The 15,333-nt window shown below is 39.4% G+C and overlaps 1 protein-coding gene across 2 annotated transcripts in view; it reads left to right on the forward strand.

Moving 5' to 3' along the window:
• LOC124158822 (G-protein coupled receptor Mth2-like) overlaps positions 1–12,152 on the forward strand; it is a 29,695-nt gene extending 17,543 nt beyond the window's left edge. The window contains exons 2-6 of one of the 2 annotated variants that reach the window (XM_046534166.1): positions 3,936–4,790; positions 6,069–6,147; positions 8,741–8,919; positions 10,543–10,705; positions 10,790–12,152. In XM_046534166.1, the coding sequence (XP_046390122.1) occupies positions 3,947–4,790; positions 6,069–6,147; positions 8,741–8,919; positions 10,543–10,705; positions 10,790–11,150 (1,626 nt within the window). In that variant the 5' untranslated portion in view covers positions 3,936–3,946 and the 3' untranslated portion in view covers positions 11,151–12,152. The remainder of the gene's footprint in view (positions 1–3,935; positions 4,791–6,068; positions 6,148–8,740; positions 8,920–10,542; positions 10,706–10,789) is intronic. The other variant, XM_046534167.1, reaches the window with a different exon arrangement.
• Positions 12,153–15,333: the final 3,181 nt, after the last annotated feature.

Here is a 15,333-nt window from a genome sequence, read left to right on the forward strand (position 1 = left end):
AGTTAGGATTATAGGAGAACTTGAATTGCGATACCATAATTAATGAATTTTCCGAAAAGAAGAATAGATGAAAACTTTTGGAGTGGTTCTCGTTGTGCTTGAGGCAGGCCCCGTAATTTCTTTATTCATGTTTTTAATCAGCACTTTAATTTCTCTAGAAGATATTGCTGGAAGATATGCAGTTGGACGTATTTGTATTTGCTTTTTAAAATGAGTTAATTTAGGGCTCCCGCGCACTGGCAACTTTTACAAAGCAACTATTTAGTTGCTTTGTGGATGTTCATATGAAACACACGAAATTGACTGTGGCCCCTCGCACGGGCAACTTTTTAGTTGCCGCAACTGCCGTGTGTTCCATAGGGACTTCCTCAAAGCAACTAAATAGTTACTTTTTAAAAGTTGCCAGTGCGCGGGGGCCCTTATACTATATTTCGTGCTACCGCAGTTCATTCAGTCACAGCAGTACGTAATGTTTTCATTTTTGAAGTTACTCTTCTTTGTTGTTGCATGAATTCAGGCGCTAGGCATTATTTTTGGAAAGTGTATTCATTAAGTGTTTTAGTTGCATAAAAGTTAAACTATTTCATATAGTTTTACTCCAAGCTATTTTTAATTGAATTGTCTATGTTTTCCATGCGTAAAAATTCAAGAATAAACTTATGCTTTCAGCCATATATCTATTTATTCCTTTTTTCGAACCTTACGTTATTGGAGTGGCTATGCCTTATCATAAAAATCGGGGAGGGGGCACTCAAGTGAGGAGGGGCGCTCAATGGGGACGTGCCTATATTGTAACTCTGGATAAATCTGGCCTTGGCTGTTTGAACCCCTTCCAGGGGTGTAGCCTGGACTATGCAATGGAAGGCCTGGAGGGTGAAACTTCCCTCAGGAAAAAATGTGAGAATTTTTATCTTAGAAATCACATGTATGCTATATTGGCTCTTAAAATTACACAATTGATGGGTTGCAGTGGCGGATCCAGGATAGGGACAAGTGGGGGCTAAGTAGGGGGTAACCTCCCAGCAGTAGTGGGGTCCGAACAAAATTACCGTTCTATCTAGTGTGAATCGGATACCCAAAGTGGGGGCCTTAGCCCCCCCATAGATCCGCCACTAATGGGTCGTCGGATGTTGTTTTGCTAAAATGCGTTGGAGGATTAAAATTAATTTGTCAATTCCTTCAAACCATAGATACTGAAGAACTTCGGTCCAAACTTAGGGCTTAAGTTTCAAACGAGTAGAACTTGTGTTTTATCCTTATTATACTGGCATCAAGAATTCTCACTAACTAAGCGAATAATCATGGGACTAGGAGACATTCGTGCCACATACTTTTGTATGTTATTTTATGCATTGTAGGCGATTACCGCAGCCAAATTTAACCTCTTCATTTCCAGTTACTGGCCACGATTCACAAGGGGATTGTCCGAAAACCGAATCTCAGAATTCAAAACTAACTTCGTAGACTTACATACCATTGGCTGTCCTCCACGAATCGCCTTCTTATATGAGGTTACGTTAGGAATGGTTAAACCTAAAAAGGCATTTAAAAAATTGCATCTACGGTGAATACCTTTACGTTTTGCTAGAGTAAATTAAATATTTATCATCAAGCGATTTTTTTCACGGAAGTCTGTGATGTACCGCTCAGGAAATTTTTTTCCGCCAAACTTCGTTTTTTTGCGAAGGAAATTCTTCTGCATTGACAGCGACTGTCGGCATTTTCTCATATTTCCCGCGGAGGCAACTTTTCAAGTTACGTCCACATAGTAATGAGACTTGTTAATGCACTATCTCTGCTCCTCGATTCCTTTTTATTGTAATAGCATGATATCGACCAAATGTTCTCACAATTCACATCTACATATTGGTGCCACATGCAATGCATAATTAATGCATTCAATTGGATAGCCAGCTTCAATTCAGTTGATCCTTTCAAGCTCTTACGAAGACAATAAACGAAACTCATCGAAAAAGGTGGTTAGGGTGATCCTTATTTTTAAAGCTTTTGAATTTATTTTGGGACGCCCTCCAGATTTGTTCCATTTGGTTAGAAAATAAATTGTGAAAATATTTTTGCAATCGGATACCGGGAAAACGTGCCGCATCGCACTTAAAGTTTTGAAATTTTATTATTTTTGGGTGTTTTTCAGACATAACTGAAGACGATGTCACTCTCAGATTAATCTTCACTTTTCTTTTTTATCGCGAATAGTTAGGCATTTGCAGGGTATCACCTCAAATATCTTTCATCTCTGCCCCACGGTTTCCGAGATATCTCACCAAGAGTGAGCGCCCGCCATCCGAAGCAGACATATTGGTTGGCGCCCGGGTTGCATACACTTAAAGGGGGTGATAAACTTGGGAGGAAGGCCAATATTCACACTTTGTAACAACCGTCTAATAGAGCGTTGTGGGAGGAAACATGTATGGCGATTGGAAGCGAGGCAGGAAACGCTATTGCAGGAGGAGCGATGCCCATTCATTCAGATACTCATGATTCACATGATGATTCATGATGCCCATTCATTCAGATACAGATGATGGTGGATAAGGTGATGTAAAAAGCGGGGCATTTCTGGCACAGCAGTATATATAGAACGTTTTTCGTCATGCAAGAAAGGTCTGTGTCATACAAATACATTCACAGGTAGGGAAAGAAAGGGATAGGAATATATAATAGCAAAAGGACGAGGGCAATGGCGCAGTGATAGATGGAAAAATCCAGAAATCAGAGGGTAAAAATGCGGCCTGACTGGGATATAAATATATTACACATAGAAACGCAAAAAAGGGACACTCACGAAATTTTTTTCATAGACATTTTGGTGAGGTGACCCACCATTCTCAATGAGTGAGATAGGACTGCTGATATCTTCTGTGGATGTGAGGGGGAGGGGATGGAGGGGTAGGCAGAGGTGAGGGGGTAACAAGAGGGTTTGGCTGGTAGCTAGTGAGCGACAGGGGCGGTCTGGCCAGGTCGGCTGATCGGCGATTGCCAAGGGCCTTGACCGCAGGGGGCCCCCAGAGTCTTACACAGTTAATAACCATCATAACCGAATAAGGGAGTAGTGTAGAGCAGTGCCATCAATAGGAAGTATCCAATTCCGTGGCTAAACCCAATATCCCCGCAGGTGTTTCTGGGTATCTGACACCCCAATTCATTCATCGAGAAGAAAGGGCAGATTAAAATTTTTGGGCATAGTTACACATCTCACTTGTCTGAGTTTTTGACTAAGGGGTATCCATTACCATAGGACTCGGTGCCACAGACGGGATGGAGTGGCAGTGGTTGTTCATTCGGATATAGATTGGCGTGATGCATTCTCCAATGTAGTAGGCAGGGCAGAAATTGCATGATAGTCTGTGTATGACATTAAAGGATGTGCAGCAGGGAGAAGAGGAAGATTTGTTGATGATTGGTGGGGAGGTGGAGCGAAATGAGAAAGAGCACCTGCAACTTGAGTGGTGGTTGCAAGGTGAGGAGAAAGAAGTAGGGAGGGCAGCTAATCCCAGGCTGGATATGAATCATGTACAAATTATCCATGTACAAACTGGATACCAGTGTGTCATATGACAATTCATGAGTTTTTAGGAAATTAGGCCATATATGATACAATTTTATTGATGCATATGAATTTTCCAGTCCTCTTGTATCATTTTAATATATATATCTATATATATATTAAAATTCGTCATATTCGTCAGACAAAAAATATTTCGTCATTAAAGGAAATATTGAAACAAAACCTTTTCACTAACTTCCTAAGCACGATTTCTTGTATCTTGATGGTCAACCCTTGTAACCAGATCCGTTAAATTCCTGTGCCATGTGGGTAGTGCTCCATACGATGCACAGTCGACGTATTTAATAATCAGCTTCCCTTCAGAATGCATGCCACACAAAGTCTGTTAATTTTTATCATCTATGTCCTGTTGCAGGCGCCATGGTCCACTGCTCTTCAGTCATCTGTATCTTAGCTACGCTCATAGCCATTGCACCTTTCCTGACCGTCACCACCCATGACCTCTGCCCTCCGTGGAAAAGGACCGAAATCCAGCATGCTATCTTCTTCAGCAATGGAACCATCAAGGATGTTGATGCCAACCAGTTATTCCCTCCTGGCACACATTGGGCAGAGACAGCAAATGGAACAACTAATCTACACGCATGTCCGTGCGAAGTGATCAAGCCTTGTCTGCGCAAGTGCTGCCCCTGGGATCATGCAATGGATAACAACACTTTAGAGTGTGTTCCCCATCGAGATTCCCCATCAAGTCCGGATTGGTTCCGCCCAAGAACAAGTGCCGATACAGAATCAGATTTGATTGAATTGGGCCAATTCAGCATCATATACGGCAATTATTGCATGGGCTACCTTCTTGAACCCCATTTTTATCCAGATGATGAATTTTATATAAATGCCACGGACGGAACTTTGGAAATACCAAAGTTAAAAGAGTTTGGGTTGAACACATCGCACTACTGTCTGGAATATGTTGAGAATGATGACCTTTACCTTCCCTACGTATGCTTTAATCCTTTGGGATTAGAAGGCCCTGAAGATATTTGTGACACCATTCGCTATTCTATTTATCCTCTTGGAATGATCGTCTCAATCATCTTCCTCATTATTTCCCTGGCTATCTATGCCACCACTTCTGAATTAAGAAATTTACATGGGAAGTGTTTGATGTGCCATATAATCAGCCTTCTGGTGGGATATCTTTTCCTCGCCATTGTCCAAAGGTCTGGGGGGAGTTTGAACGACAATGCCTGCACTGCATTTGGTAAGATTCCTTTGTTTTTTTTACTTACCCTGCAAGCAGTATGTACATTGGTATATTTCCATCTTTAGAGTGCTTGCTTACAATTTATTGCATCCAATTTTGAGGCCCTTTGCTTTTCCATATCTTCTATTTTCAGGTTTCTCTCTGCCATGGCTTTGACTATTCTGCATCTCTGTAAGTCAGGCTCTCTTCTCCTTTCATAACATTTCAACTTTATGATGGTGCAGAAGACTCTCTTTCTTAAGTCATCATCCGTATAATTTCTCACCATCGCAGTCGTTTTGACTCGATTTTCTCCTAGGTGTTTGTTGTCATTTTTATTATTTCTTAAATTCTCTCACCTCTCATTATATAGAGCGTAGATTTTTTCCTGATGCACTCTGAGAAAGTCCATTTCACTGGCTATGTTTTCACCACTGACATTTTTTTCCATTTTTCACTTCCATATCTAACATAAGTACACTTTAAATATGGTGTTGTAAAACTATGTTTCATTTCTTTTCTATAATTTCTTGCTTCATAATATTGACTTTAACATTTGGCCTCCATATTAGTTCATAAAATAAAAATATGGAAATACTACACATATTAATGAAAGTGGGAAATCAATGGATTATTAAATGCTACTCTTCTAGTACCGGTGGTTCCTAAGTAACAGAAAACTCTACTAATTATGGTATTTTATCCTTAGGCTATACCTTAATGTATATATTATTAAAACGATTAATTTTGTAAGATTTTCCTTTCCAAAGATGCATTAAGATTGAGTTTAAAAGTTGCTTGATGCCTTCTCGATATTTGTATTGCAAATAAATTTAAAACGCATGGTATCGAAAGTTAAAACAAAGAAATTCTGTCAACAGTTTTGATCAGGCAATGCATTTGACATTGTTACATACACCTAGTTGAAGGATAAACACTCTTCAGTCATTGAACATGGTGAATGAGCCCAGGATAATCTTGGAGCTCACCCAACAGAAAATTAAGTTCTTATCACTTAGCTTATGATTATTCTTTATCAGCATTCTTAAATTATGCTTTTCAGAGAATCGAAAGTGGCACTATGATAAGGCATGCTGGCAGGGTAGAATATTTTTTCCAAACACTCAGTTGATTCTGCCAATAGTATTGCTCCTCAGTTAACAATCAATGCTTAAATATCATAGTGCCTACATTTAGAAGTCTTCACACAGAATTTTCATTCCATGCTGCCAATAGTTATCTGTTGACATCTTTATATGTATAGCACATTTTCATAATCTTTTATTGTCTTTTTAGGTTTCGTGATATACTTTGCATTGTTATGCTCCTTCTTCTGGCTGAACATCATGTGTATTGATATTTACGTTGCCTTCAGGTAATTAATTTATCTCTAAACATTTATTTTCACCCATAATGAACCATAATTCTGAGATATCTGAATTCCTCGGCAACTCAGTTGCCAATAACAATTTCATTTAATATTTACTTGCAACTGTTATATTTAAAAATGTTAACTGTCACCAGCAATCTACCCATTGCTCCCAGAAATACCCTATACTTTCAACAAGCAACAGGGCACATAGTTCAAAAACTCTGTGCTATGTGAACAAGTGCATCCTGACGCTCATAACTTGGCCAAGTAATGATAATGTGCATAGTATTTGCAGTCTAAATCCCAATGGGAGGGGGGGTCATGTAATACCCTAATCATCATAATTAGAATGATTTGGGTAATACGTCACCCTCCCTCCCATCAAATGATTCGGGTAATACATGACCCTCCCTCCCATCAGTATTAAACAATGCTAATTTTTTTTCACATAAGAAAACACCGTATTGGAGATCCTTAAGGTTACTTGAAGTAGCAACTGTTTCAGCAGTGGATCAATGGCTGAAATGTGGCACTCAATTTTGGGGAAGAACTAACCTAATATTTTGATGAAAAAAAAGGCATCCAAAAATTCTGATCACTCACTTGTATCTTTGGAATAGCACAGGTTATATTTGTAAATAGGACCTCATAAATGAGAATCCATAGTAAGTTTTCACGAGAACTTTATCAGAAGAATCTAAGTATTATCTTAAAGAATTATTTGTGTTTTGAATAATTATCCAGTTGACATCTAGCATGCACCTGCAATTTTCATGGAAGGCATCACACATTATGTTTGAAAATTGAATAGGTATCTGCAGTATTTGTGGAGAGGTGTTCCCAAAAGTCATGCCGAGCATTTTGCAGGGCATTGAAGAATTTCAGAGTATGTATGCATCTGTGAAATAGTTTCTAAATATCTTAGTTAGTATTTATCAGAGAGCGTAGCACTCTCTGAAAAAATGTTACCCAGGAGAACGCCCTTCTCCCTCCTGGGAGGAATTCTATACTTCCCAGACCAGATCATGACGCCTGTGACCCCTTCCCTAAATTTGTCACTGGTGATGGCATTTTCACTCTCCACTTCAAATTTGCTCTCGTTACCCTTACAAGTGATAAAGGGCCCTGCACTAACTTGGAGATTTAAAAGCCATTATCAAATTTTATTCTGAATCTGTCCCTGGCCATCTCTGATAGATGAATCAAAGATGTCAGATAATGGAGACATTGCTTCAGTTGAGCCAACCAGTGTTATTCCATGAGAGAAGAAGGGTGGGACTGAGAACCCTAGTGGCTGCTTGCGTTGTTTGGCCAATTGCTCTACCCCATTCTTACCCTCGCCTTCCGAAACAACATTGTCAATTGGACATGAATTTTGAGGTACCTATACCAAGAATTACCCTTTCTTTCATTATCTACTGTAAACATATGCATAACCCTTTCTCAATAGAACTAGGCATGGGTATGTGTTCTTACTACATATATGCTACAGCAGTGATGCCGACTCCATGGGGCCTGTGGGGGCCTGAGCCCCCTCAATAATTCAATATGGGTGGGGGGAAAAAATGTGTCAGGCTTATAGGTTTTCCATGGAGTGTCAAGTTATTGAGGGGCGAATTTTCAGTGTTCTAATGTTGATTATTTGGCTCTTCTAACATGCTAAAAAACTTAAAAACTTGCTATTTATAAAATTTCCAGGGGCAAGACCCCTAGTATGGGCCCCCCCAATATTTTCTATAAGCGGGCACCACTGTGCTATAGTGTACCGAATTAGACTACGCATTCTTAAAAGAAGAATACTGTAAATAACTCTGTCAGTCTCACATCAAGTACATGACCAGAAATTTTCTCCTGGGGTGCTTATTTTTTGTCGTGAAAAGTGATCAGAATTCTTCATAGATGACGCCAGTGGTGTCATGGTATCGAAATGTGCCGGAATGCCGTTCCGGCACTGGTTAAGAAAGGACATAATTATTAAATAACACTTTTAATAAATTTTGGTTTCAAAAAATCTCGAATATATACATTCGACACTAAAACAAAAAAATTGTAATAAAATTAAAATGATAACTTTCAATAATAATCACACATAGTAAAGTTTTTCCCTATTAAAAAAGTTAAGGAAAGTGCCATCCGGGACTGCTAATTTTGGTATGACACCTCTGGTTGACACAGTCACAAATGACAGCATGGCGGAAAAATCAGAGGGTCTGTTGTTCTGAGGCTTCTTTTTAATGTAAAAGGGATTAGCATCCTTGAACCAAAATTAGGCATGGAGAAAATCTCAAAGAGCTGACAGCATTTTTGAAGGTGTCTCCTTTCACATCAGATTATAAGTTCACTTATAATATAAGAAATATTAATAATTAAATTACAATGTAAGTTTGAAGATTTTCGCGGCGTTGATTAGATGACCTCTGCATTCTATTCGGGTTTTCACTGCATCCATTGTATTTCAGCGACAACAGTTTTGCTGACATTGCAAAACTGTTGTCGCTAAAACACAACAGACGCAGTAAAATCCAGAATAGAATGCAGAGGTCAATTAAATTACAATGTAGAAGGAACTAATTTCAACCATTTTCCTCATTTGCAGCTCATTCACACCACCCAGAATGCATAGCAGTGAAATTAAGAAATTCTTGACATACATCCTGTATGCGTGGGGAATCCCATTTTTAATCATCATAGTGACAGCTATCATGGAGTTTCATCCTGCTGTGGAATCAGGAAAATTCCTCAAGCCAGAGTTCAAGACCACCTGCTGGTTTTTTAGTAAGGATCCAACTCTAAGAGAATTCATACTTCATCCCAAAAATAACAACCACATCCCCACTAGTCACATAATATGGGTGTAGCGGGATGTGTTAGGACCAAGGGGGAAACCAGGATCATAACTAGGGGGGGCAGGCATGGTCTAGGGGAGGCAAACCAAGTTGTGACATTAGTTTATGAGATTATTTCCTTGAAAAAATAGTTTTATTTTAGTTGCATATCTTATACTAATACATATCATTTTTCGTGAGTTTAAAGAAAATTTGTTGAATGCTTTCGTTTGAATTCAGTACTGATTTTGCTTAAAGACTTTTGCGATTTTTGCTTCAAGGGGGTGAAGCTGCCCCTCGCTAGGTATGCCCATGGTTAGGACAGCAGTTATTAACCATTACATGAATGAAAAAATTAAAGTGTGTATTCATAAGGCGATTTGACCACAACTTCACTCACTCTTGTGTATCAACCAGGAGGTTTATTTGGATGTGTAAGGGTAGAACTTGCCCCAAATGAAGGTAAAGGTCTACTTTCAGGGTAGGATGGGCATTTCTTTTCCTTGGCCACCTTGCAATTTGAGTATGCAAAGAATTCATTCCTTTTAAATTAGCTAAAAAAAACACCCAAAAACCAGAATCACCATTTAGAGAATTCCACATTGGATGAATTTTTCTGGGCTCTTTCACCCTATTATATTGTCACTCTGGGCAAACATTTTGTTAGAATTCTTTCCTAAAATCCTCAGTGCTGAGGTGAGACGATGCAGTTCTCTCTTTCTAAGAGTTAATACAGTTCTGCATTAACTAGTTCATCGTTGAATGGTGAGTCTCATCCAATCAGTGCTGCCATTTTTATCTTTGGGTTCTGAATCACAATAAAGGCAAGGCTTTGTTCCTTGTAGTGGAGATAGATCTCAATTGCCCCCACCCTGAGCTGATCCAAATATCCACCTAGTACAGCGATCTCCTCCCACCAATGGATGCAGTGATTCCTTTGGCATGTGTGTACCGTTTGACAAACTTCACTGATGCATACCTTACTACATTCACGAGGAAAGCACTACATTCTCGATACCTTTAGTCAGCGCTGTAGTTGGCCCGGTAAGGCATACCCCCTAAAATCCAAGCTTGTTATAAGCATACCGGTTGAACTATGTTTTTACATATATAAATAATAGCCCTACTGTAAATTGTCCAATGGATTTCAAAAATAAAAATCGGAAATGATTATTTACTTGTTCAGATTTATCTCATGGTACTATGTACTTGGAACTAATACAAAAGTCTGAGTTTGACATTTCAATCGCCTTTCTTTGACAAATATTATTGGTAATTTCAATACAAAAAACTGTGCTTTGTTTTCACATAAAGCTATTGAAATCTGTGTTCTTTCTATGATATTTTGTTCATTATATTAAAGAGATATACAATTGCCCTCCCTTTCATTTCTTGGTTATTCCTTGGTGATCAATGATTAAGTTACCAAGACGCAACACTCCAAACTCAAGTGTCTCAAATTGCCCCAATTTCCAATTCGATGCCTTCAAATTATGCCTTTGACGAACAAAATAATGAACAGCATATTTTAAATAGAATCCAATGGACTTTAAACCTACTCTTTTTCTTTCAGCTCGGAGTAGCAGAATGGCCTATTTCATCGCTCCTGTTGGTGTGCTCGTCATCTGCAACATTATTTTGTTTGCTTTGACAGCATTCAATATTTACAAAGTGAATCGAGAAACTTCAATCTTACAGAGAGGGTCATCATCAAATAGGAGAGAAGATAAAATCAGGTATTTTATTTAGCCAATTTCAAGCATTCACTTTCAAGTAAAAATTGCCATTGCTCTTGCTGAAATGATTGCTTTTTGTTGCAGGATGAAGCTGTACATAAAACTGTCTGTGGTTATGGGTGTTAGCTGGGTTTTGGAAATCGTTTCATACATTGCAGGAGGCTCAAAATGCATTTGGCTCTTCACAGACACAGTGAATACATTGCAAGGTGTCTTCATCTTCCTGATATTTGTCTGCAAAAGAAACGTCAAAGAAATCATGAGAAAGAGATATAAGAAGCTGATAAATAAACTCAGGAATGTCTTCTCAATGCCCAGTGACGATGGATCTGGCAATCGGGAGCCTGATGTTGAACAGTCAGGTAGTTCCAGAAGCGTTGAGACAGCATCATCCAGTTTGCCGTCATTGGAGTTGACAACCCAAGTGGATCGAAATCCTTCCTAATGCAATATTGTTGAGCTAGTGATTTCACTCCATGGCCTAAGCAAGATTAAAAGGCTTAAGTTCCTAGGCATTGTGCCTTGAGACATTCATTGTTTTGTGCCAAGTTGGACCCAAACTACAGCAAAGAAAGCATGAGGAGTGATGCGAGTTGCTGGTTACATGACAGGTTGAGCCTAATGTAGCCACTCCTCTTAGGCTGTGGCTTCCCATCAACTTTCTGGATTTTGCTCTCTCTTGCGTGACTCATGGTCAGTAGTCACGCCATTCCATCTGCATCCTCCATTGCTTCTCCATTCAGGCATATATATGTGTTGTGGGCAACAATCCTAATGTAAAGCCTAGAATTTGGATCTCTTAATGGCCTTGGCTGCACCTTCAGAGAGACATCATGAGTTCCTGAAAAAGGACATTCAGGGCTGCTGAATTCTGGGCTGTATATTATGGAGCAGCTGCGTACTGTTCTTCCTGCCCTAGTTTCCTACTAGTCCATGGCTTTAGTGCTCATTTCAACTTCGAAATTAGTTGTGTTCATCCCCTCCATTACACCACCAACCAATTGGAAACAAGGGTAGGAAAAATATGATGCAACTGCAATTCCTCTATTTACAATAGCAAGAATGCAAAGCCATACAAATATTACTCAGTAAGTCTTGGGGACTGGACTATAGTCATTCAAAATCAACCCATGCGACTAGAAACCCATGAGGACTCTCATACCAGAAAGGCATGGAAACTTTCAGTAGTGTAGAACATCTGTACACAGTAATTGGCACTTCAATGCGTGCAAATGTTATGCATAACAGGTCTCCTGCTTGTCCAAGAGATGCCACTTTCATCACAGCAAAATGGATGCGAAAGCTCATTGATAGATTAATGGTGACTAACAGCAGTCATTGCACTGCTGTATAATTATGTGGGCATATTATGGGCCTCGATGAGGATTATGTGCAGGTTGTACAGATGTCCTTATGAACACAATCATTAAAGCTACAATAAAATGAGCGTGTTATTTTTGTATAATTTCAATTCCATGGTATATCCTCCTTCTGCACTTCATTGAGACCCAAGTTTTCTCCCAAGTAAAACATCTCAGCAACAGGAAAGTTGAAAATACCGACAGCCCACCCTCAATTAAAGGTACAGACTTCTACCTTATGCTTTCTAGTCTACATCAACTTATGCAATCAACTAATGAAACCTAAAAAAATCTAAAAAATTCAAATTTTTCATGGACAAATTGGAAAACACTTCTTAATTTTGTCATATTACATACAAGAGAAGGCATATTTTTAAATGCTTGCCTAAATTTTAATCAGGAAAATAACATGTACCATTAGTGTCTTGTAAGAATCTATTCTTATATTTTAATAGAGTTAATGTAGGGACTTGGAAAGTGAGGACAATGATGATGGTGTAGAAGTGGAGAAAGGAAGGATAGATATCTTAGGATTATGTGAGGATGGGGGAATATTGTAGTGATGGGTGCAGAGTCATATATAGTGGTGGTGAGGAAAGTTAACGAGGAGTAGCTGTAGTATGAAATGGGAAGATGGGTATAAGCATATGGTAGGTATAGATCAGGTAAGCCATAGAAATTGTGGCAGAAATTGAAGCATGTCCTACCACCCTCATGGTGGTTCAAGTTTACATGCTCACTGGTAATCATAGGGAAGAAGAAGTAGATGAGGTGTATGAACAGCTCGAGGAAATAATAAGGGAGAGAAAGTTAAAGAAAACAGCTGTTTGCCTGGAGAATTTTTCAGGAGAAACAAGTTACTCGTCACAAACACTCGGTTCAATAATCATGAAGGGCGGAGGCACACATGGAAAAGTGCAGGTGAGATGGGGAGATATCAGATAGACTATATCATGGTAAGACGGAGGTTTAGGAATAGTGTGAAAAACTTGTGCGGCTTCCCTGCAGCGAATGCGGATTGAGACCACAACCTAATGTTCATGAAATGCAACGTAAGATTTAAAACACTTATGAGAGTTAGGAAGGCAAAGAAATGAAATGTAGAAGCTCTGAAGGGGAGTATGAGGAGAGAATATCAGGAACTTGTGGAAAACAGTATTCTGGAGATTCAAAGTACACAGACTGTAGGGGAAAGATGGGATAAAATTAAAACTGTCATAGGCAAAGCGACCAAGGAGTCAATTGGCTACGTTGGCAGTAAAAGGATATAGCCATAGATAACGTAGGAAGTGATAAAAGAAATGGAGGAGAGGAGAAATTGGAAGAACGTGGACACAAAGCAGAGAAAAAGAATGTATAGGGAACTAAATAATTGATTACGACGTGGAACTAAGGGGACAAGGTAGGCTTGGTGGTAAAGACAGTTTTATGAAATGGTTAAGTTTCAAAAGAAAGGAGAGGTAGGCACATTGTACACGAAAGTTAGGTTGCTATTGAGTGGCAAAAGAGGGCAAGCAATACCTAAAACTAAGGCTAAAGATGGAAGGATGCTGACCAAGGGAGAAGAGGTACAGAGTAGATGGAAGGGAAGACTGACTTTAGAGGAGGAAAGTTCAGTGGAGGAGGATAATCTTGGGCCGGGGATTAGATGCGGAGATCGAGAGAGCCCTATGTGATTTGATGAAGACTAGGAAAGCAGTGTGCGTGGACAATATCCCACGTGAGCTTCTGAAGAGTCTAGGGACGGATGGTAAGAATAGGTTTTTCGAACTAGTGCACAGGATGACGAATGACGAATGTTGGCCAGAGGATAACATGAAGACGGTTCTATTTCCACTACCGAAAGAGAAGAAAGCTGTAGAATTCGGAGATTATAGGACTATTAGCCTAATATCGCACATTGAAAAAGTGGTACTGAGGAAATTGAACAGAAAGATTGAGGCGAGGGAAAACAAGTATTTGGGCGAATATCAGTTTGGTTTTAGAAAGGGGAAGTCAACTCGTGATGCAGTAGCGATAATGAGGCCCCTGGTTTAGAGGAAATTGGAATATGACCAGGATGTGTATACCTGCTTTGTGGATTTTGAAAAAGCACTTGATAGAGTGAACTGGGTAAGTTAACCCTTTCGCGCCGAACCTTCGTTGAGGGAAATTCGTCCTCAATACGAGTCTCTTGAAAGTTTTATTTACTCCCTTGTACGAAGCTTTTTCGCGTCGACTGAAGGCAGTGGTTCCCTCCCTAACCATTTTTGGACCCAATTCAGTGGGGTGCCAATATGCCCTAGAGGGATTAAAAGCCCCTTCCTAGGACGAGTCCGCGGTCAACTGGCTAAAATATTAGTGCAAAATATATGCAAATACTTGTTGTTCGCATCAATTATTTACATTCAAAATGAATTTTGTGTTTTTTTTCTGAGCGTGCAGAAATTTTAAACAAAGTTCTAACGTTGATATAGACGGATTTAGTATATTTACTAGTTGGTCTGTAACTCCGTTGATATTAACGTTAGAATTTTGTTTGAAATTTCCATGTGGTGAGCAAAAAAAGATGAATTCATTTATAGCATTAAGTATCAAAAGTAAGCAACAAATATAGTTTTGGAAAACACACTGCAAATAACAGTAGTTGACCGCATGGAGAGGATAAGAAAGGGTCAACCTGAGCGGCCGAAGATGGGACTGGGCTCGAGCTAAGGCGGATCACGAGGGGCGACCGCGTCCGTGGGTCTATTGTGTCCGCAATGGTCACTTTTTTCGACCTGTGCCTCACAGGCGTGGGTGGCATTCGTTGCTTAGGTTAGGAAAATTAACGCCGCACAGGTGTGGCATTCGGCGCGAAAAGGTTAATGGACATCTCAAGAAAATAGGTGAAGATTGGAGGGATAGGCAACTGATTCGTTATCAGTACATGGCCCAGACTGCACAAGTGATGGTAGTGGATGGAGAAACTGGAGGGGCAAGTATTGGCCAAGGTGTGAGGCAAGGCTTTCCTCTATCACCACTGCTTTTTAACATGTATGCCCAAGGCCGTAGCCAGAATATATTTTTTTGGGGGGGGTTTTATGGAATGGTAGACAAACATAAAATTATTTTAATAAGATACATAAAATAGCGTATACACTTAAATATACATATTTATTATAAACCCTTAAAGTAAAATATAAACATATTATTATAATATTAAATTTATCCTTCTAGCTTTCTTTGTAGCGAATAAATTAATTACTTCCTTGGTGTCGATGTCAATTCTGCGGTGGATTAACATCA

The sequence above is a fragment of the Ischnura elegans genome, chromosome 5 (assembly GCF_921293095.1).
Source record: "Ischnura elegans chromosome 5, ioIscEleg1.1, whole genome shotgun sequence".
Classification (NCBI taxonomy): domain Eukaryota; kingdom Metazoa; phylum Arthropoda; class Insecta; order Odonata; family Coenagrionidae; genus Ischnura; species Ischnura elegans.